The sequence below is a fragment of the Onychostoma macrolepis genome, chromosome 13, assembly GCF_012432095.1.
Source record: "Onychostoma macrolepis isolate SWU-2019 chromosome 13, ASM1243209v1, whole genome shotgun sequence".
Lineage (NCBI taxonomy): Eukaryota > Metazoa > Chordata > Actinopteri > Cypriniformes > Cyprinidae > Onychostoma > Onychostoma macrolepis.
The window spans coordinates 4,440,241-4,464,801 of record NC_081167.1 but is presented as its reverse complement, the minus strand read 5'-3'; the positions used below and the strand labels follow the sequence as shown (position 1 = coordinate 4,464,801).

The 24,561-nt window shown below is 36.9% G+C and overlaps 1 protein-coding gene across 1 annotated transcript in view; it reads right to left on the bottom strand.

The window, feature by feature from the left end:
- Positions 1-24,561, bottom strand: part of LOC131552435 (CUB and sushi domain-containing protein 1-like) — a 165,714-nt gene that overhangs the window by 86,627 nt on the left and 54,526 nt on the right. The window contains exons 18-23 of the mRNA XM_058796222.1: positions 15,281-15,397; positions 12,275-12,388; positions 10,676-10,771; positions 7,779-7,982; positions 4,393-4,517; positions 1,158-1,254 (exon numbers count right to left, since the gene is read on the bottom strand). Coding sequence (XP_058652205.1) covers positions 1,158-1,254; positions 4,393-4,517; positions 7,779-7,982; positions 10,676-10,771; positions 12,275-12,388; positions 15,281-15,397 — 753 coding nt within the window. The remainder of the gene's footprint in view (positions 1-1,157; positions 1,255-4,392; positions 4,518-7,778; positions 7,983-10,675; positions 10,772-12,274; positions 12,389-15,280; positions 15,398-24,561) is intronic.

Below are 24,561 nucleotides of genomic sequence, written 5' to 3'. Positions count from 1 at the left end.
ACTGAACACATGCCTTAGAGCAGACGGCGCTCCCTGGCTGGGTGACCTTTCACCAGCATGCTAGTGTGGCACAGAGGCGGAGTTCATTACAGCCGTGTTGAAAGTGTAGCTAGAGGCCTGGCCACGATTCTGTCTACTGAGAGAGTCCCCAAAAAGGTTAAGCCTCCTCTCTCAAAGGAAGATATTGCCCCCTCTTCCTAATCCTGCTGTGCGACTTTTTTTTATGTGTTTTTATTTGTGTCATTTTTTTATTTAATTTTTTTCTGTTTTTGAATAGCTTGATCTTGATTTTGAATAGCTGTTTTTGATTCTCATTATATACTTTGTATATTTTAATTTACAGTTGTTAAAACGGTTTGGGTAGTTGGTGCATAATGTGCTTTTTTTGAGTTGTTGTTTTTTTTGTTTTTTTTCTTAAATCAATATCATGTTTCTAGGTTAACAAATGTTTTAGGGAAATCTTAGGTCACGTAACTGGTAACTAGTTCCTTTTTTCACTATTTTTAACCATCTTTTTTTTGTCTTAAAATGTTCATTTTAAATGCTGGTGATTTTTTACATATGCAGCCTCTCAGTTATATTAAATAAATATAATGTTACAGATATCAACTTTCCAAAAGTATTACACACCAACTATGAATTACTTAAATAAATAATCAAAGAAACAAACAAAGAAAAGAAAGCTAAACTATAAATTAAAGCACAAGCAGTAGTGATGGCATTCATAATACTCATAACATTTAATCTTTCAATTTTAAACATTCAGCTTTTTGGTCCAGAACATTGTGATAATGAATTGGGATGAAATAAATGTGGCTGGTGGTTTTCCAACTGGAACCCAAAAGACTGTAAGAATTGATACTGTTAATCAACCAAATGTAAAATGAGGGCATTCATCTGTTATGTAAGGGATGGCACATGGACAGCCTTCCAGGACTGGAGCTAATTTCAGCACTTCCAAGAATCCAGGGGCATAAAACCAGTGGCGGGGATTGGCTCTCAGTTTTATTGCAATATGAAACTGTAATGAGCCATAAAGAACTACATGATATGCAAATGAGCTTTAGGAGAACTTTTGTAAATCAGATGCCGAATCACTCCAACAGACTATTATTGAAATAAGCAATTAAAAGGGGATTAATAAAGACAATACGAACCTGAAAAGCTCCCGAGCTTTGGAGCTGTCATATCGCCACCGTCATAGATTTCTAACGAGTCCCAGTTATGCTCGGTGGCAAAGCTCATGACTTGGATCTGCCAAGAAAATGGAGATACACATTATGAAATGACAAAATTCTGCACAATTAAAATTAACTCATGTAATGGCCACAGTTTTTCAGTATTGCTTATAATCGTGGCCAAGGTGTCTTTAACCAAAAACAGACATTTTGTTTTATGCAACAATTCTCCACCCCCTATCTGAACCTAACTTTTGCACTACTGTACCTTAAACACATCAATATGCAAATTACTTTATAGGTGGATAGGTGTTGATATTTAAATATTGTCAATGTCTGCTCATGGATATGTTAATGTCATTACTATTTCAGATTTTTTTTTTTTTTTTTTTTTATTATTGATTGATTGATTTTTATTGATAGCCTGCTTGAACTGTGGAGATTGTTTGGAGAAAAATGTCAATCTTTCTATAGTATCAGTAGTTCAGAGCACCTCTTGAAATGCTGAAATGGCAGTTTCTATGACTGTACAAAGCATATAAATATGAGGTATGGGATTGGGTGTCTGTTGTCAAGCATCTAACATTCTGACATTGTATTGTTTCGAACTGAACACATTTGGTACCACAATGTGGGGTTAACAGTACAATTTATTTTGATTTGTTTCTTTTAATTTTTTAAATGTTTACTTGGATACCTTATGCAGCTGTCAGATTACCTAAAAATGTTCAAGCTCTGTTAATCTGTGTCTTTTAAAAAAAAAAAAAATTAGCTTTCTTTGCATGTATTATTTATTTTTATTTTTTTCATCACACCCTGCCACATTTTTATTACATTGGTACGTATTGCTGTGTTTTTATTATGTTGCTTCAGGTACATATTGTGGCAGTTCAAAATTCAAATGTCTGGGGAGTGTCACTAAAAAGTTAATGCTCTATCATGTTAGAAATACCCCCTACCTAAACTACACCCCCAAACCTAAACCTACCTGATAGTAACAAATGCAAACAAATGTTGTTTTGACAAACTGTAGTTTCACGGGATTCGCACCAGAGCTCCTCACAAGTAAAATCATCTAAGCTACTGAGCAAACTGTGTTAGAAAATCCAAATGTATGAAGCTGTATATGTAAAACTAAGGGTGTATTCACACCAGGAAAGTCCGCTAGTTCACTTGCTTTGGTCCAGACCAAATACAATGTTGATTTTTTTTGTTGTTGTTTGGAGCGGTTCGCTTTCACACTGCTCTTTTGCAAGTGAACCAGAATTTGTAAACAAAACCACACGTGTGCTTAAGGTCATCCATTCATTGGTTCATCCATTCAACCGTACCAGAGTTCGTTTGGAAGCGGACCTAGACCACCTCTTCAGCTGGGTCTCGGTGCGATCCGCAGCAAAGGGGGAAACGAACTTGAGTTTGATTCAATCGAACCAAACAAGACAGGTGTGAATACACCCTAATGTTAGGCATTCTTAATTTAATGACTCTGGTCCTGTAAATCATACTTTGTGTGAAAAGAAATGAAAGTTGTCAGAGTTTTACTGCCTTTAGTGTTAATTTCAACTGAAAACTGCAGTTACATTTTTTATTGTAACCATGGACTACGTTGGCAAGAGTGATGTAGAAATTTTCACCATGAAGCTTACACTGGTGATGCACCGGTGAGAAAACAGAAATTCACAGTAAATGATCTAATTTTCAACAGTAAAAAAATGTTTTAAAGATTGTTGTTTTGTAAAACATCACAGTTATATACGATATGAGAACAGTAGGGCCTGTAGATAGGGAGTACGTGTTATTTAAGAAAATTATAATTATATTCTCAGAATGACATAACCCCCCCCCATCTAGTGGGGTAAAACCAACCTGTCCTCCAACCAATACGCCCGTATAGGTCGTTTGTCCAAATCCCTGAAATACGACCCATCAAAGCGTATACTACAATTGTGCCCCTATTGGCAACAGGACATTTTCATATTAATGTTTTGTACTCTTTTATCTGTGCTATAATTCAGGTTTCGTGTAGCTCAGTTGATAGAGCATTGTGTTATACGATGATATGCGATCATGGGTTCAATCCCAGAGAAAACACGTGCTCACAAAATGTGCACTACAAAATTTTTGCAGGATTTCTGTAAGGGGTAGGTTTAGGGGTGGGGTTAGATGTGGTCATTCGTACGAATTACCGTGAGATCGGTGTAAAAAGTCCACACATTGCATTTAATTAAACACACATTTTGATTGGCAATGACAGTCATATGTCATTCCATAACGACAGACACGTTATTTTTACGCACGCTAGAGGGCGCTTAACTTTAAAACATAAATATAGGTCGTAAAAAGGCGCTTGCACAAACTACCTATAGGGTCGCTTTTTGTTGGAGGACAGGCTCATCAAATGTATTCTAACTAGTTGGTTGAATAAAAATATTTGGATTTCATATTTAAAAATTACCTCAAGTTAGCATCAGATAGCTAATTAGCTAGCCAGTTAGCATAAGCTAACAAAATGTTTCAAATAGGCTATTATAATTTTGTAATTCATAATTATTGATTATATTCTTTACAATTTTAAGCTAAAATGGCCTGCACTCTGATTTTGCTTTAAATGTTTAAAGCAAATTGCTTTGTCAGACTGGGGGGCATTTTACCCCACCCATGGGGGCGTTTTGCCCTATAGGTGGGGTAAAACGCCCCCTTTGGTACAAATTACATTTTTGTTAAAAATCTAATAACTTGAAAACTCCGGACATTTTTCATACTTGGTTTATAATTTATGCCATTGTCACTAAAACTATGATAACTTTTTCGGACACATTTAACTTTTGTTTCACCGGAAAAAAAAAATCACATAATCCTTAAGGGGGGCGTTTTCCCCCACTCTATCTTACGTTTTTTTTTGCATAAAATTAGGTAGAGGCACGTATTTCTAATGAGCCTGGGGAGCAACAATGCATACAATGCCACAATCAAAATTTTTATGATTTATCTTGACTTTCATTTATGGGCATGCTCTACATTTGGCATCTCTTTTGGATCTTTTACATAAAACAAACAATACTTTGAACAGCATAAAGCACATTATACAATGCTAAATTTAACCTGTGTAATTCACTCCCTTGCTGCGTGCAAAGGAATCTTTTCCATCTTATCATTTCAGCAGGTGTAGCTTTACTGCATTTGATGAGTTCACACGTGGCTCTTTTGTACTTGCCTGGATACCAGCTCCTTCGGTAACAATGATTTTCCACACACAGTTCAGGCTGTTCCCATAAGGCTCTGGGAACCCGGGGGAGAGGATGGTACCTCTCCTTTCTGTCAGATTCCCGCTGCATGGGACTGTGGAGCAAAACAGAGGCAAAATGAGCTCATGCTGAGGATGGAACAGCACAAGTGCCTGAACTGAGTCTTATGAGAAAGACTCTTTTGACACAAGATGCGATCACGCCCCAGGTAACATGAACCAAAGCCATCATCACCCTGCTAAAACATACATTCTCTGCATGAGAAATGTCTTTCTGGGAACACTTTATATTTCCCAATAAACAATCTTACATCACACTGCCTTTATAAAGCCTTATAGCTGTAGAAGCTGAACAAATTATTCATAAGTCAACATGATCAACAAAGTTGACCTTTTTTAATGCACGTTCCTGGCCTTACTTTGAACAATTCATAGGTGCATGTTATTACATACACACACATAGGTTTCCATGTTTTATAGGGACTTCCCACAGACATAATAACCCTACTCCTAAACCTACCTCTCTATATATAGATACTGTACATATATTAAAAAAAAAGAAAAAAAAACACATTTGTATACACTGTCCACCCATTTTCAGGGGCTCAAATGTAATTGGACAAATAAATATAATCATAAATAAAATCTTCATCTTAACATTTTGTTAAGAATCCTTTGCAGGCAATGACTGCCTTAAGTCTGGAACTCGTGGACATCACCAGAAACTGGGTTTCCTCCTTTGTGATGCTTTGCCAGGCCTTTACTGCAGCTGACATCAGTTGTTGTTTGTTTGTGGGTCTTTCTACCTTTAATTTTGTCTTCAGCAAGTGAAATGCATGCTCAATCGGGTTGAGATCAAGAGATTGACTCGGCCATTGCAGAATAATCCACTTTTTTACCTTCAAAACTCCCGGGTTGCTTTTGCTGTATGTTTAGGGTCATTGTCCATTTGCATTACGAAGTGCCGTCCAATCAACTTCCCAACTGAATCTGGGAAGAGAGTATATCTCTATACACTTCAGAATTGATCCGGCTGCTTCTGTCTTCTGTCACATCATCACTAAACACCAGTAACCCAGTGCCACTGGAAGCTATGCTCATACCATCACACTGCTCCACCATGTTTCACAGATGATGTTATGTGCTTTGGATCATGAGCTGTTCCAAGCCTTCTTCATACTTTTTTCTTCCCATCATTCTGGTACAGGTTGATCTTAATTCCAGCCGTCCAAAGACTGCTTTTGCAGAAGTGGTCTGGCTTTTTTAGAATTTTTTTTTTTTTTTGGCAAAGTCTAATCTGGCCTTGTTTGCACCTTGTGGTAAACCCTCTGTATTTGCTCTATTGAAGTCTTCTCTTGATTGTAGACTTTGACAGCGACACATCTACCTCCTGGAGAGTGTTCTTCTCTTGGCTGGATGTTGTGAAAGTGTTTTTCTTTACCAAGGATAGAATTCTTCATCATCCAACCACTGTTGTCCTCCGTGGACGTCCAGACCTTTTTATGTTGCCGAGCTCACCAGTGCATTCTTTTTTTCTCAGAATGTACCAAACTGATGATTTCACTACTCCAAAAGTCTATCTCTCTAATAGATTTGTTTTGTTTTTAAGCCTAACAACTGTCTGTTTCACTTGTATGGAGAACTCCTTTGACCACATGATATGGGTTCACATCAACAGCTTCCAAATGCAAATGGCACACTTAGAATCAACTCCAGACCTTTTATCTGCTTAACTGATGTAGAAATAATGAAGTAATAGCCCACATCTGTCCATGACATGACTTTTGAGTTAACTGTCCAATTACTGATGGTCCCTTGAAAAAGAAAGGAGGTACATATTAAAGAACTGTAATTTCTTAACATTTCCTCCAATTGTGATGAGAATACCCTCAAATTAAAGCTCAGAGTGTTCACTCTAAGCCCATGTTCATTATATAACTTTAACTTGAATGTGTTTTGGTCAACAGCCAAAATAATACAAATTGTGCCTGTATCCAAATATATATGGATCTATCTGTATATAATTTTGTATGAATTCCTCATTGGTCCCCATAATGCAGGGAATACCAGGGTGCGGGCGCACACACACACACACACACACACACACACACACACTCACACATTCACCCAATCCCCAGCCTGATTTCTGAACCTCACACTTTGAAGAAGTAGAAATATGAGAGGTCGTGTTCAAGGCATTTCACTTCAAGAATACTTAATGTAAGGAACCACAAAATGGGATTTGCTGAAGCTCTGTGAAATCAAAACTGACCTTTTAATGCACATTCCTGGAGTGATTCCTTTTCAGACGACATTAATTCCCTTTTTTAACCACTCCTCTCCAACTACCTGACACATTCTGTTATGTGTTTTTCTCATTGAATACCTTGTCTCACTCTGAATTAAATTAATATGCCAGATTACAAATTATGGAAGCAAAATGTGTCATGTAAATTAATCCCTTTCTATTGATGGGCATTTAAAAATTACAATTATTCCATTTAATTAAAGTAGATTGTTTAGTTGTTTTTCCAACATCTGATTTTTGTGGAGGTTTCTTAAAAGAATGAAGGAAACATTTTTCTGCAACTCCAGAGCAATTACTTACATGATATTTTTGGCTTCAGCTCTCTCCTTGCTGGTATTATGGACTAACCTCTTTGTTTAGAGAAAATTGGTTCCAAATGGTGTTCCACGTTGACTTTAATTCATGGATGAAAGAGATGAATGAGGAATGACTTTTATGTTGCGATTAAAAAAGCTAAATATATTAATTTCTATTAATATTTAATAGATATCTACCTTTCAGTTTGTAATTCCTAAGAAAAACGGGGAACTGAGATTTGAAAGCAGAGTGAAATGAGGACGTGCCTTGAGAATGATAAAATCGTGACAGCACTATAGAATACGGCGACAGCTAAATGCTCAGTATTAAAGCCTGGAGGTTATGGCTTTGAACTGAAGGCTGTGGCCCAGAGGCCCTTGGATTCAGTTTCTCAGACCCTTGAGGATGGTAGTATAGAAGGAAATATTAACTAGAGGCCTGACATTTTAAATCCTCATAGAGGCCATCACCATTTCGTCCTCCAGCAGGATTCTTAACCCTTATTAGTTACTTCAAGGTTAGTAGAGACCACAGGAAACTCGCACATTTACATTCTCTAAGGACTCGAGAAAATGCAGGGCTATAAATCAACATTTGAATGATGGTACCTGTTAGCAAGCATATAAAAGTCAAATGGAATTTGTACTGTCTGTGTTGCTCTATTTCTAATGCTCAGTTACACTGAATTGTTTAGTCCTGAATAAAACATGACTAGTGTGCATTTTTCTTGGATAAATCCAGGCTAGCTTACCTATACAATTCGGGATGGTGTCGTTCCACTGTGCCAGAGCGTTAGGAACCGCGTGACACTTGATGGCTTTGGATCCCTGGAGAAGGTATCCGGGGTTGCACTCGAAACGAACAATGGAGCCAGCTGAGAATTCTGACCCGATCCGCCTGCCGTATCTGGGCTCTGGGATGGAGCTGCACTGTGTATCACTGGTGCGTGGAACAGCTAGTGGACAGGAAACACATCTCTAATCAAAATGGTGCAGATGGAGGCTTGGAAACACACCGGCTCTGTTTCAAAACCCAGTGACCTGCCTTTACATTGTTACAAAACAAATCAAACAAATGCTGTTCTTTTGAACTTTCTCTTCAGCAATGAATCCTGAAAAATTTGTAACATGGTTTCCATTTCCAAAATGCTAGCATTTTACAAGGTTCCATTTTTTATCATTACTTAATTACTTTAGTTCATGTGAGCTAAAACAATGAAAAATAATTCTAACTTTCATAGTTAATGTTCATTTCAACATTCATTAATACGTTCTTAAAACTCTTCTTAAAACTGATTAACTAACGTTAACTAAGAATACTACTAATTAACTAAACTGAATGAATTTAAAGAGAGGTAACACTTTAGTTTAGGCACCAATTCTCACTGTTAACTAGTCTCTTATTAGTATGCATATTACTAGTATTAATTCCTAGTTCTAGTCTTCTTCTCGTCTCATTGTGTTGTCTGATTACCTGGTTGCCTGATTATCTGCCTGCCTTAGATTTATCTCGTCTTGTTCGTTTGGACTCTGATTGCACCTTGCCTGTAATATTGCTCACGTTATCGGATTACCCCTCTTGTCAAGCCCTCTAGATATTGTTCGTCGACCGAAGACCCACGCATGCCCTAGGAATATTCTTTGCCTTGCCTGTGTTGTACCTGTCATGTTATCTGACCCTTGCCCATTTCATGACCACGCCTTTTGAAATAAAGCCTTACACATGGATCCGCACGTCTCATGTTTTGATCACTCAAGTCACAACTTTTGAAACACAGATAACGTTCCACATTTGTAACCTATTGTATGGTTACCAGTGCAGCGGTGTACACTGTGACTACTTTAGCACTCTTTTTATAGAAAACCCATATGTATATTTATCTAGCACATTTGTATGAGCATCTTCATGACCCTAGCACAGAGAACTTTGCTGGTTTTGCTGTTTTTGCTTTGCGAACATTGTAGCAACTTGGTTCTTTTTTTTCCCTGTTTGTGCCTTAACTTTCATCTGACGGCTGTGAATATATAAGAAGAGGCTGGTGGGACCATCCACCATCACCTGGATGCCTCCATGAGCCAAATGAACTGTCCTAACTGTCAGAGAACATTTCTCATACACCCGCTGCTCTCTCTGCGCCCATTGCTGTACACTATAAAACGGCGAGGAGAGATATAAAGAGACATAGCAGGCTTGCCGCGGTCTGCGCTGTGTGTGTGCGTACGCTGATGCGGCCATGAAAGATTCCTATTGTATCTTTTTATAAGGCAGCTGATAAAAGGAGTTAAAAAGAGTATTTTATACAGTAATTTACGGCATCTTTTAAAATGAGGGAAAATGCCTTGCATGCCCTGTCCCATCTTGCTGCTGTCTGGGGAGTTTGACACGTCAGGGGTCATTTAAAGGAATGGTTCACTTAAAAATAATTTACTCACTCCAGTGTTGCCCCCAAAAATAATACACCCAATTAATGTTAGTAACTAACATTAATTATCAATGAGTAATACATTTGTAACAGTATTTATTTATTTTTGTTAACGTTAGTTAATAAAACACAACTGTTCATTGTTAGTCCAAGTTAGCTCAGGTCCATTAACTAACATCAATAGAAAGTATACTTTTCATTTTAATAATGTATTAGGAACTGCTGAAATCAACATTAACTAAGATTATTAAATGCTTTAGAGATATTTTTTTCATTGCTAGTTTATGTTAACTAATGTAGTCAAGTAATATTAACAAATGGGACATTAATTGGGTGTAACACTTTAGTTTAAGGATCAGTTCTCAGTATAAACTAGTTTCTTATTTGCATACATATTACTAGCATAAAGGCTGTTTATTAGTACTTATAAAGCCTTATTTTAACAATTTAGTATAGGGACCAGTTCTCTGTATTAACTAGTTGCTTATTAGCATGCCTATTATTAACATATTAGCTGTTTATTAGTACTTTTAAAGCACATATTCTACATCCCTAATCCTACTCCATACCTAAACTTAACAACTGCCTTACTAACTATTAATAAGAAGCAAAGTAGGAGTTTATTGAAGCAAGACTCATAGTTAATGGTTTGTTAATAGTGAGAATTGGACCTTAAAATAAAGTCTGACCGCCTTATTCATATTACTGCTTTATTCTGCATGACCATATTTTAGATTCCTTAATCCTACCCCCATACCTAAATTTAACAACTACCTATAGCACTGAAATGTTATATAGCTCTGAAATCAAACCAAAGTGGCAAAAAAAGGGAAGAAAAAAAATGCAAGGCAACTCTCAAAATACTCATGAGAATAGCGCAGAAATCATTCTCCCATTCGGCTCTACTCAGAGCTAAATGCATTACAAATTATATCAAATTCAAGCCCCTTCCTCATTTGACTCTATTGTGTATTGGTTATGACATTGTGATTGCAGCTGTTAACTTCTCTGTGTGAAATATAAAGGCTATTTCCCACAGTAAGCGGGCTCAGGCATACTGATCAGCAGGCCGCCCCTACACTTCAGAGGCGTGATTTCATCCTATACACGGTGCCAATATATACACAACGCAAGCACACCAAAGGCTAACTGAATGTTGCGGATTTAAAGATTAAAAAGCTCTGCACAATGACCTGTTATTGACTGAATGTTGAGTGCTCGCTTACCTTGGTAAACAAAATGGAATCCTTTGGCGGACGGGCCACTTTTTGCGCTGAATCTCAGCATGATTTGGTTTGAGGTGGCCAAGGGTAAGGTTTCTCCTGCAAAAACACAATATGGCAGATGTTGAAGTCTCTCAGAGTTGCTTGTGGAGGCAAATGTGCTGCAACCAACTGTAGTCTTAAGGTATAGCGTACATGACAGATGGCTTAATAACTCGGATCAGCCTCTGGGGCAAGGGTGGAGAGAGCAGGTCAACAACAATGGGCCTAAAACTGATGGATACCCAAGGAAATACTCAAGCTGTCTGCGGCGTGTTCAGAGATGCAGTGGGTAAATAAAAAATAAAAAAATCCCCAACCGAAAGGATGACTTACCCTTGAGCTAAACTTTGAGCATTCAGATCCAAAATCAAAGTGTACTTTTACAAAGTTGTATCCAAAGGAAGAAACAGAGTGCTGATATAGATGGCGACTGAAACACTATAGTTGAGCCTGGAGGGTTAAACACTCTAACTATGAATTGAGTGGCCTGTCAGGATTTCTGGCCCACCGCTTACAAAGCTGAGATAGAAATGATATGAATTTACAGCACTTCCCATGGGAATATAGTGTTGCACAGCAGACCATGAAGATATACAGTATAAAAATGCCATACAAACAGTTTGTGTCCAATGGCCGCCATCAATCCTGCGAAGACTGTGGAATTAGCAGTGATTTTCGTTTTCTTGCCATTTTATTACCTTTCACTCAATAATACTGACAATAATTCAGCAGGAAGCCGCAAGGATAACATTTTCTTTTTAGAAGGAATTAAACAAGTCTGGAACCAAAGGATGAAAATGACAACATAGATCCAAGATTTAAGATTTATTCTTGATATAAATATAGTGGGCCCAACAAATATTGCACACTTAAACCACAGTTAAAAATGTATGAATGCTAATGAATAAATCAAAGAAAAAAAAATCAAACCAAGCAGCATTCATTTTGAAGGAAGATAGCTTCTCTACACAAGCTTACTTTAACAGAACACCTCCATGAACACTAAAAAAAAAAAAATCACCAATTGATTAAAAGTCATTGCTCTATGCCATTTGCATTTGTATTGTGGTGTGTAATGCAATTTAGGCCGTTTTGTTGGAAGAAAAAGACTGCTAACCAGCATATACTGTAAATGATCCCAAAGCCGTATGAGACATGAAACTGATTTCATTTGGTCTTTCAGGGTGATGTACATGTCCAAATATGTATTTGTTTTTGAAGATTTTATGAACATATTATTTGCAAAAGAAGACTTCATTTGCCTGAGGCTGAGTAAGTGCTTGCTCACTGTCTGTGTAAATAACAGAAATTTCAAACAATAAAAAACAAATACAAAACTATTAGCAAACGCTTGCCAAAAATGACACTCCTTCTGTATTTCCCCCTCTGAAAGGAGCCATTAAACCTCACTTGAGACCTCGTTCACTGCTCAATTGTCTGCACAATTGTCTTCTCACAGATTTAAAAAGCCATATATGCCTGTTCTTTTCAAAGGGTTCTGTGCATTTCAAAGCAAACTCAAAGCAACAAAACTGGGGTGAATGTAAAGCTATTACTTACCGGAATGAGACCCAGCCAGGGAGCTTAGCAGCCTAGAATTCTGATTGGGCCCATCAAATAGCTCAACAGAGTCGTTCATGGCTGTCTGGAAATAGGCAAATTGCCCAAACACCACTGAGGAAACAAAATGAAACGTGCAGAGCGTGTTACAATCACCACTGCTGAGAAGAGATGATAACAAAAGAAGTACAATGAATGAAGACATACTGTAAAGTCACATCGATTTCTCATCGACACACATGATTCAGGTCGATGGTTTTATAAGTGTTCGTTATATGCAGTCTGCACAGAAGTATGCATAGTCACATCAAAATGGCACAAGAGATTCAATTCATTATAATAGAAAATTCTGATTACTGAAATTGTGCCGTGAAATTGTGAATAAAATGTGCATACTGTAAACCCATACCGCAGAACACCATTTTTAATACTGCAGCAGATCTGTTCTAAAAACAATCACCCATGTGGGAATTAAGTTGCAAATCGTGAGCTGGTTCTTTGCTTGTGATTCACAAACAAATGACTGAACTGGATCTTTTTAATGAAAGAAACCAAACGAATCACAAATCAAACCCACAAGATGTTGATTTACGACAAGCACTTTATGCTTGAGAATTAAATTAGTGTATTTACTGAACTTCTTGTTCAAATAACAATATATAGCTGTTAGTGATGTGTGGATGAGCTAAAACATCACCCGAATCTGCAGCTTCAAATAAATTATTGTCTGATTTCGATAACTGCACCCGATCGTCACATTCAGGGTTCATACGATTATGAAAAACCTGGAAAAGTCATGGAATTTTAAAACAGCAATTTTCAGGCCTGGAAAGTTTTTGAAAAAATAAATAAACTCATGAAAAGGAAAAGTCATGTTTCACAATTCTCTGTACAATAGAATTATGTTTAATCAGGTCCTGAATTTCAGTGCGGTATTGTGCATATATCGCATTACTGATTCCTGCAGCTTTCGACTTTAAAATGAGGGAAATTCCTGCAAAACATTTATTCAATATAGCGTGTAGGTTAGATGAGTATATAAATTCACACAAACCATTAGATCAAATCAGTCATTTGAAAACAGCATGAGTGATTCAGCTGTACCGCGTCTTCTCTCTTTGACCTTCTCTTCACATCGGCGCATCGAGAGCTGAACGCTGCGATACAAGACTTTAGCTCACGTTTCGGTACAGTTGACAGAATTGTTAATTGCCTAATCGGCCATTGTTGTCTATGCGCTCACAGTCACATCCACAGCAAAGCTTGTTGCACTTAAGTGGCCAAATACTCACAAAATGACGTCAAAATGGTCGTTCTGGGGAGTATCCTCATAAGCACTGTCGGTTTTGTCTTAAGTTAATGTAAACAGTTGCGAATGAAAACGCATGTGTATCAGTATTGGATCCATGAAATAGGTCTTGTGACAGCAGCCTAATAAAGTTGTGCCATCTGTCATTAATGTTAATCAAACAACAAAAGACAGAGAAAATCCCTCACTGATCTTGATAATAATGTTTTGTTGAATAACTTTAATATGTTAATTTACAGTTTAATCAATATCTGTAGCCTATTTAACACACGATCATATTTTAGGAAATGTAGTTAATATTTGCATCATTAATGATTTATCTTATCCACCCGCAAATAATCAGAATGCAATTTTTTATTACCCGACACCAGCGCCAATGGATATAACCGTCATCCGCGCATCACTAAAGAGTCAAGTAATGTTTAGATCAAAGTACTATAGTGTTACCATCATTGTACTCTTAATACCTAAAATCATGAAGCTCTGTCTGTAATGCATGCATTATGGGTATGTTTAGTCCCGTCTGGTGTCCATTCCGTCTGACCTGAGATCAGTGATGAAGCTGTGATTAAACGCGTTGGCTTGCCAGAAAGGACACATGGTTCACACGGTAGGGCATGAGAGACCAGGGAAATCACAGAGGCATGCTGTGCATGTCAGGTGCTGGTGTGAGAGCCAGCTAAGCAGAGAGGGGTGGAAAGGGGTCACCCTGGCCACTGCGACGACTCTATTATCTCCTCTGTAATGAGATGTCGGCCCTCGCTTCATACTTAAACGGTACAAAAAAACTGAAGGGTCGCTGCTAGTAGCTCTGTAAATATCAGTTTGACTGGATTTCGTTTGGCTCACAAACACTTCAACAAACTTCAAATGTTAAAGCTTTACTTACACTCCTATTTGCAATGCATGAACTGCAAGGATGAACTGCAATTTAGTAAACTGATTCTTCATATTACCTTAATACAGGGAGACATTTAATGTAAATGTGAGAACTTTGTGAATTTCCTTTGAGTTTATGCTTTTTGCTTTATTATTAATTCAATGCAATTAATTATTGATTCACACCGTGTGTGTGTGTGTTGTTTTGGCAGGAAGAGTTTTACATCAGTTTATATCTACAGGCTGAGGACTCACCACCTGAATGAAGTGGATTATTCAAGGTAACTGAGTTTATACTGGCTATACAACCTACTAATTCACTTTCCAGTACTACATGTGTGATGACAATGTAACCTTATCTAACTCTAATGTTCTTTAACAGAAAAAAAGAGAAGTGAGGGTACAAAATAGAAATATATTAGTTGTTATATCCTTACTTTTGTTTTATCTGTTAATAAATTGTTAATACATTTACAATTCAGGCATTGACATTTTCTATGCAATATGATTGCCTGGCAGTTTTATTGGCTTATGTTCAGATATTTTTATCATTATTTATGCATTATGAGTATTAGCATTAATATATCTATATCTATATCTATATCTATATATATATATATATATATATATATATATATGTGTGTGTGTGTGTGTGTGTGTGTGTGTGTGTATACTGTATATATATATATATATATATATATATATATATATATATATATATACAGCATATATATATATATATTATCTTTTATGTATATCCTACTCCAAGAACTCCATAATCTGAACGGTGACCTTTTCAAGTAACTTTATTTACTTACCAAATTCTCCAGACACTGTGATGTAGTAGGAGCAGGTCTGGCCTGTTGTGTAGTTGAGAGGGTAATTTGGGGATAATACCACTCCCTCTGATCCAGTGTACTGCCCACCGCATGGTGCTGAAAAGACAGAAACAACCCTAAAGGTTCATACTTTCTCTTGTTCAGTCCATATGACACAAGGTAATGAAGTCATTTTTAGTACTGTATTAGATACATGATGATCAGTGAGGCTAAGGGAGCTCTCCAAATTTCAAAAGAGGAAGAGAACAGGAAACTACAAGCAAAGTCATTTTTTTCATTATGTTGGGTCAGATCTAAAAAAAATGTACTTTGCCGTTGTGCTTTCAGGAGTCAATTTGTCACATGGCTGAGTGTCATAGACTCTGTTTCATGTCCACATTCTGTGTGCTTAAGGTACCTTCTAATCCCCCGATAGAGCACTTCCAAAGTCAATATTTGGCCGATATAATTTAATTTTAAATCGTAAAAGAATAGGGATTAAGTGTGCATGGGCATATAAATTCACAAGAAGTGAACAGTGGGATTCAACAATTGCATACTACTATAGTACTACACAAAGTTTGATGAATCATTTTATATTAATTTATAATATATATTTTGGTAACACTTTAGAATAGGGAACACTTATTCACTATTAACTACGACTTTTCCCTCAATAAATTCCTAACTTTCTGCTTATTAATAGTTAGTAAGGTAGTTGTTAAGTTTAGGTATTGGGTAGGATTAGGGATGTAGAATAAGGCATTAATATGTACTTAATTACTACTAATAAATGGCTAATATTCTAGTAATATGCATGCTAATAAGCAACTAGTTAAGCGACCCTAAAATAAAGTGTTACCTATATTTTTATTTAAGCACACCTAGATACATTACATATATGAATGTATGGTCATTTGCATAATATTCATATAAAGTTAGGCTAAAATAAACTAATATAAACCAATAGAGTAATACTAAAAGTAAAAGTCACATTAAATTTAATACTACATATCGATCACATTAATCACTAAATTTAGGGGTGCATGCATGATGAATAATAACATTTTTATTAATTGAAATACATAATAACATGTTTATATTAACACACACAGATATATATTATATGCATATTGTACTGTATGAAAGTATGGTCATTTATATTATATTTATTTACATGATCATATCATTATATTTAAAACTCTTAATGACGTTGTAGGGCATTTCAAATGAATGAATTATGCCAAGCAAAATGAGCTTCAACAGAAATTCCCTGCTGAGTGTGTAGGGAGCAAAAATCACGATTGCAAGGCAGACCTTATTTAAAAAGAAGGCACTGTTTGAATAACAGATGAGTGGAGTAATTATCAGAGGAAATTAAAAAAAGAATGGAAAAGCAGTTTTGACTGACACACTTTGAAACACTGCTGTTTTTAACAATAAATCACCGTACATCAAACATAAATCACATCAAAGACAGAAGTAGCTCTCCCTAATAACAACTCAACAGTAATCACAATTCAGGCCCAGTGGGTGTAGGTATTGTGTGTACAAACTAATGACACCAGATCATTGCATCCTGCAGCAAGCGGTTCGCTTAACTCCTAAACATTTATTGGAGCAAGAAAGTCAATAACAAGATATTGGAAAATGTACATACCTTTATAAAGCAAGGTTAATTTGCTTAGGCTTGACATTGATTGCACAAACCAGCTTTATGGTAGTGCTACTAGAATGGCCTACAATTAACACATCATGCAAACCGCGTGGAAAGGCTATTGGAATTGCTATAGCCTCTGACAGGTATTTTAGTAAAACTGATTCGTAATTCAGGTCTGAGTGCAAAGAGGGAGTATTGAGGAGGAGCAGCCAATGAAGACTATAAATCATCTGTGTGTTGGTGCACTGGCGTGTGTTATCTCTTTATCAGGCCCATAATGGGTAGAGGCTAAATGCTTAGGTGTTTGACTGTGCATGACAAGAAAAAAAACAAAAAACAGGCGAAAATCAACCACAAAGGTCACCAAGAGGATTATTGACAGTGCCAAGCGTAAAAATTTGAGGCTAAGAAGGTCAGCAAAGAGTATTTGTGGAGATATTAATCAATGTCAGTGCTTCTGTCACACCTGGCCCATAGCGTATGACCTTGTAACCGATGGACCACCTGCGATAAGCAGTGTTGGGGAACTCCACTTTTAGAAGTTATTGTAAGAAATCAGCCCATATTTTGGCATTTGGAGATAACTGTGGTCGATAACAGTGCCTGCTTGGCCGATTAAAAGAAGTGCTACCACCCCCGTATCAGTTCCAACATCTCAGCAAATGTTATTTATTTTTCAGACAAAATGTGTGCAATAGGAGTTTATAAGTGTATAAATGTTACGTTTGTCGTTTTATCATTCATTTATATATACATTATCTTAGTGTAATACATCCTGCTCTCTAAACATTGGCCATCAAGAAACCCATATCAGTTGACTAATAATAATTGCATAACTTAAAATAGCTATTAATTACCAGGCCTATGTGAAATCTGCAGATGCACTGCATTGCACTACACTGACTTGAGGAAAATCTATGCGACTCTGTAGTAGATTTTAATATGATAAAATGTGTTAAATTGAATTGAGATTGCTAACCTCTTATTGTCAGCTGAAATCATAATAAATTAGACAAAATATGTAATAAAGGAGTACGCAAGAAGCCATGGATTTGTAGAGCTAGAGGGGGCAGAACCCATGCAATCCTGCTCACTTTATTATATTGTTATTCTAAGCCACCTTATTTTTAACGTAAGCGCAGACACGGCCATTATTACCTTAAAAGGTGCAAGACTTTTGGGCCAGATTTACTAAACAAAGCAAATTAGCACGAGAGTGCAATTCCAAGAAAGCACTGATGGGAGTGGAAAGTTCGGCAGTCGATCTACTGACAATGCGCAAATTAAAGAACACGGACGCAGCCAGATCATTTCCATAATGACCAACGCAATCTACCAAGAACAGCGCAAATTAGCGTAAGGTCACAAAAAAGCAAATGATAAGTTCGGATAATGTCTTCTTCTGGCATTCGAAAAAAATTAATATGAGTGGGGGAATAAATTCTGTCCTCTACAACGAGCTCTCTGTTCTCTGTGATGCTTCCTCCATGGGAGCAACAATCACAGCCATGTCAAGCGCATAATGGGTTAAGACATGCTTTTTTGGGCGGTAAATAACGACGCAAATACCAGTAAATTGACTACCACAAACCTTTGTAATCCTGATGTTTGACTCATTTAAATATTCTCCTCCCATATATTTTGCATCTGAAAGGGAAAGTCCTACAAATGCTTATGCAATAAGATCAGCCACAAAAATGACTGTCCACACCTTTTTATCGCGAATTTTTCACTGCATATTTTTAGTAAATCCTGACAGTAGTTTTTTAACGCCAAAAGAGGGTTTGAGTTGGCACGAGCTGTTAGTAAATCTGGCCCTTGGTGTCAGATGTTTCAGGTTATTTTAGTTGTACAAAAACAGTCTGTTATGATACTGGATATTGCTAACTGGTATTTGTTGTTATATTATTTTCATTTATTGTCATAATCATAAGCACGCAAGTAGCACAAATAGTTATATAGTTTATTGCACTTTGTTGTTCTTCTAGTTATTTACCTATATCAGCTAATACATGAGAAATCTCAAATATTCACAGGAAATAGCTTATCAATGGCTGAAAAATAAGGTGGAATGATAGCAACATGTTAGCTAGTGTTCTCTTACTATTCATTCTTTGAAAAAAAAAAAAAAAAGCTCATACTTTTATGGCACACTGAAATCAACGTGAAATGTAGATTGCAATCATCCTTTCTTCCCTATAATGCTGTATATCCGAGTTAAATGGCTTCTCAAACGAGAAGGAACCCCCACCCACCCCAAAAACACTTCCACACTTTAATATGTAGCCTATATATCTCAGGGTAGTTACACCATCTAGATACGTTTGACTTTTAAGATAAAAAAAAATTAATAAATAAATAAAATGAAAATTAATTTCGGTCACACTTTAGTTTGGTCACACTTTCTAATTCAGAAAGTCCTCACTAAAAAGAAACCTGATTACATTAAATGTTATTTGTAAAACACCCTTCCCAAGAGCCACTAACTGTGACGAGCAGCGAAAGAGCATGAGGCTAGAACTAAACAAGTTCTCTGTGTACCTAAACCCTGGCATAACTCAGCTCGTATTTGCCTTTATCTCCATGCCAACGAGTAACCTGGCCTTCCAAAATCACAGTCCACGCCACCTGTGATCTCTCTGCTCTGGCTGTGTTCCTTTCATCCCTCAGGTCTCAGTAACAATGATCTTCAATTGAGATTCCTCGCACATCAGTCCCATGCTAAAGCCTCTGGGCTCTGGCACCCACAGGTCTGTTGCTTCATCTGCCTCACAATGCTTCTGTGAGCTCATGAAAAGCTGGTGTCAGAATGCAGCTGAGGCTCCCCGTTTTCTGCATATCAAACTCACTCCTGTAGCTTTGATCACATCACCTTCCCTTCACACTCACCATGAGAAGACTGTCTGGAGCTACACACACACACATACACACACACACACAGAGTTGTGCGTGTTTGTGTGCAAGTGGGCATACGCAAATACACACACACACACACACACACACACACACACACACTGTGCCTTTTGTTGGAAGATTTGCCTTTAGAAACCTGCAATTTCACACTGAGATGGAAGGAAATTTCAGGTTTTTGGAAATATACATTTTTCAGGCCTGACTGTCTGGGGTTTCATTCTTTCTTTCTTTTATGTGTGTGTGTGCGACAGGCTGTGAATAATTGGACGTTTTAGAAATCCCTTTTGCCCCCTTTGCACCTGCAAATAGCACATTTAGTAGGCCGTAATAGAATAAGTAATTAAGTACAGGGATACAATCTCTATCATACATGACAATCACCATCTTGAGGTGACAGTAGATAGCGACTACTGTCATGAGCCTCTCTGTACATAAGGTCATACTTTAGTCTGGCAACCAATTCTCACTATTAACTAACTAAGTAGGATTTTTGCTTCAATAAACTCTAGTTAGTGAGGAAATTGTTTAATTTATGTGTGGGGTAGGATTAAGGGATCTAAAATATTAACATGTGCTTTATAAGTACTAATAAACAGCCAATATGCCAGTAATATGCATGCTAATAAGCGACTAGTGAGCTAAAACTAAAAACTAAAGTTAAACAAAAGCTAAAAACTAAAATAAAAGTATAACCAGTTATTCAGATGTCATATTGTGTGTGTGTATAATCTACAACAACAGTAATTGGGATTGGTTGTAACACTGTTAGAAACAATGTAATGTAAACAAATGTTACACATATAAAAAATAAGCAAGATGACCTGCTAATTCAGTTCTTTCACTTAGCATGCATTAACCTGATTGAAAATCAGACTATGATTGGAAGTAAAGTGTTTGTTTTCATATAACAAAACTGTATATTTGTCCTCTTAATATTATGGTAACACTTTAGGGTAACACTTTATTTTAGGGTCTCTTAATTAGTTGCTTATTAGCATGCATATTACTAGAATATTAGCCATTTAGTAATTAAGCACATATTAATGTCTTATTCTACATGACCGTATTCTACATCCCTAATCCTACCCAATACCTAAACTTAAAAACTACCTTAATAACTATTAATAAGCAGCAAATTAGGAATTTATTGAGGGAAAAGTCGTAGTTAATAGTGAATAAGTGTTCCCTATTCTAAAGTGTTACCCATTTTAGTTTGGGGACCAATTCTCACTATGAACTATTAACTACCACTTTCACCACAATAAACTCCTAATTTGCTGCTTATTAGTAGTTACAAAGGTAGTTGTTAAGTTTAGGTATTGGATAGGATTAGGAATGTAGAATATGGTCATGCAGAATATGTGCTTTATACAGTAAGTACTAACAGTGTTGGGGAGTAACTAGTTACATGTAACGGAATTACAAAATAAAAGTAATGGGTTTATGTATATACTTTATTTTTTTTTAAGATTAACTCTTTTTTTCTAAGGCATTGTTAGATCCAGTGTTTCCTGTCATAGCTATGCAAAGATTTGATTTCAAAAACAGTATCATAGCTATTAAATTATTTCTTGTTATGATTTTAAATCTGTATTTCACTTCAGCATGATTTTAAAATACGTCTGATTTTGTGGTGGCTGTGCTTCAAAGGGGACATTGGATGCCCATTTTGCACAAGGTGGTATGATTCATTAGGGTCTTATTGAAATGGTCTCAGTGGTCGTGTAAAACAACACCCTTTTTACCTTGTCAAAAACAGCTCTGTTCACAGTGACTCGTTTCGGTGCATATCTCTTTACATGCTAATGAGCACTGCTCACCCCGACCCTCTCTTCTGTGGAAGTGATCCATCCTTGAGCTTGAACTTTTTAACAAAACCTGCCTTGAATTGTCCCTCATTCATAAAACAGTCTGGAGTAAAATGATTTGCGGAGCCAGACATAAACGAATTTAGTGAAAGTGAAGAGAAGTGACATGTGGCCAAGTATGGTGACCCATACTCGGAATTTGTGCTATGCATTTAACCGATCCAAGTGCACACACACAGCATTGAACACACACACCGTGAACACACACCCGGAGCAGTGGGCAGCCATATTGCTGCGGTGCCCGGGGAGCAGTCGGGGGTTTGGTGCCTTGCTTAAGGGTCTCACCTCAGTCATGGTATAGAAGGTGGACGAGAGCGCTGGTTATTCACTCCAAAATCAAAATGGCTTGATAATTGAGACTGTTTAGGTTTTTGGGGGATTAAAAAAAGGAGTGCATTTCTATCATTGTAGGGTGGTTGTGTCCACAAACTGCTAAGACACATTTATATGCAAATGAAGATATTTTTCATCCAATGTCTCCTTTAAAATTAAAATATTATAATCTTAATTCAAGTGATGAAATATTTCGAAAGTCTAACAGTAATCAGTGTTGAGTACTACTGTAAGGTTAGCCCTGCCTGGTTAACATGTTTGAAAATGATTAACAGTTGAAAACATTAGAAATTTATAAAAGTAATCAAATGTAATCAGTTACATTACTTTAATAAAGTAATTGAAAAGTTACACTGTAACACTTTAGAATAGGGAACACTTATTCACTATTTACTACGACTTTTCCCTCAATAAATTCCTAATTTGCTGCTTATTAATAGTTAGTAAGGTAGTTGTTAAATTTAGGTATTGGGTAGGATTAGGGATGTAGAATAAGGTCATGTAGAATTAGGCATTAATATGTGCTTAATTACTACTAATAAATGGCTAATATTCTAGTAATAGGCATGCTAATAAGAAACTAGTTAAGAGACCCTAAAATAAAGTGTTACGTTACACTACTTATTACATTTTAGGGTAATTTCCAAAGTAACCTTCCCAACACTGAATACTAATAAACAGCCAATATGCTAAGTAATATACATGCTAATAAGCAAATATTTAATAGTGAGAAGTGGTTACTAAAGTACTACCAAATAATTTTGCTAATTCAGTTTGCATATTCAATGATTGATTTATAAATAAACATGAATGACTGTTTTGGCTGACAGCAAATCAGATTAATGCAGTTCAAAATATCAGTGCAATGATCTTGAAGAACAAGACAACATCTCTGCAAAAGGACATCAAAAAAAAAAAGGGGGGAAAAAAGATCAGTATCATAAAAGAGAGGACGATCAAAACCTCGTGGTAACCTATGTGGCACTAAATTCAGCCCTATTTATTTTTGGATTCCTATCTTTTATCTTTTTATGTTCAGTAAACACCCACCGAAAGCCCAAAACTGCTAAACAAAGAGCGCATAACATCAAAAAACGCATTAGCCTACATAAGAACAGGTCACTGCAGGATAACTGTATCTTTCCTAAGACGGCAGCTCATTAGCTGTTGTTAGCAGCGCTCTGTTATGCCCAGACTGCATGCGTGGCTAAATGTAGCAGCCCATGTGTTCCTGCCTCACATAAGCATGAAGACAACAGCTGTGGCTGCCACCTGACGGACCCGAACTTCACTCGCAAATCCAAAGCTTGAACATAGCTGTGCAAAATCATGCATACATGAAAAGGAGACTTCGGCAGATTAAAAGCAGCTGTGTATCCGTACGGCCTCTGAGAGGCGCCATCCCACCATGCTCCCAACCCCCACATCCTCTCACTATTTACAGCCAGGGAAGAGTCCTCATTCAATGGTACTGAGACAGTCTTTTAGTTACTATGGAAATGAATAAAAGATCTGTTTGGGTGAGAAAACCAAAGAAAGAGAGGAAAATCCTTCATTATTTAAAGGGATCTCACCTCTTTCTAATGAGTTTTGTCTAAAAGCTTGAGGACGTGGCTCTGGGCCACATCAGTATTCCAAATGATAGTATGGAAATTACTATGTATTTCCATACTATGTATGGAAACCAAAAAAAAAAAACCATGCGGTCAGTGACTGCTCAACGACTTTTCCAACGTATAGTCACAGCATTAACTTGTTAAGCTGTCACTAACAATATTAAAATCAATGCTCTCGTTCAGAAATGTCCATTCTGCAAGCAGTAACTGTTAAAGAATCAGAATTGTACTTGGGAAAGGCAGGATTATTGGCTGTTAGTGGAGTTATTGGAGTGTTCTGATGAAACCCCATTAACCCTGCATGAGCCACTAATGCATAAAATGCTGTGCCATTTCATCAAACAGCTGATGTCGTACTGATGCTCATGGCAATTGCACATAGAATCCGCTTCCATGTGTGCAGTCTTTGGGAGAGAGGACCTTAACATTCAAACCGAGTTTTCCCAGTCCTGCTCATCCTGATCTGCATATCTGCAACAAGACCTTCACTCAGAGGCACCACAAAGCAGTGCTCGTTTAGAGGAGCATATGCTATAGTATAATTTTGGGCGAACAGTTGACTGAAAGTTGATAAGATGATCTGGGGTGCATTTCTGTATATAAACCATTGTTAGCCACCAATGACTGCAAATTCTGTTATTACCAACATAATTCAACAATTCGGTACAGCTCTATATCTGTGATTAGAAGCATAGTTTCTTGTTAGTATCATAAGAGGTATCATATCGATCACAAGTACAGTATGGAGAACCACAAGGCTCAGTACTCTGAACCGTTGCTTTTCATGCTTTACGTGTTACCCTTGAAAGATATCATCTTGTTAGTATAATGTGTACTTAAATACTGTAGATCAAGCTCTTGGGCACAATAAGCAAGCTAACATGCAGTACA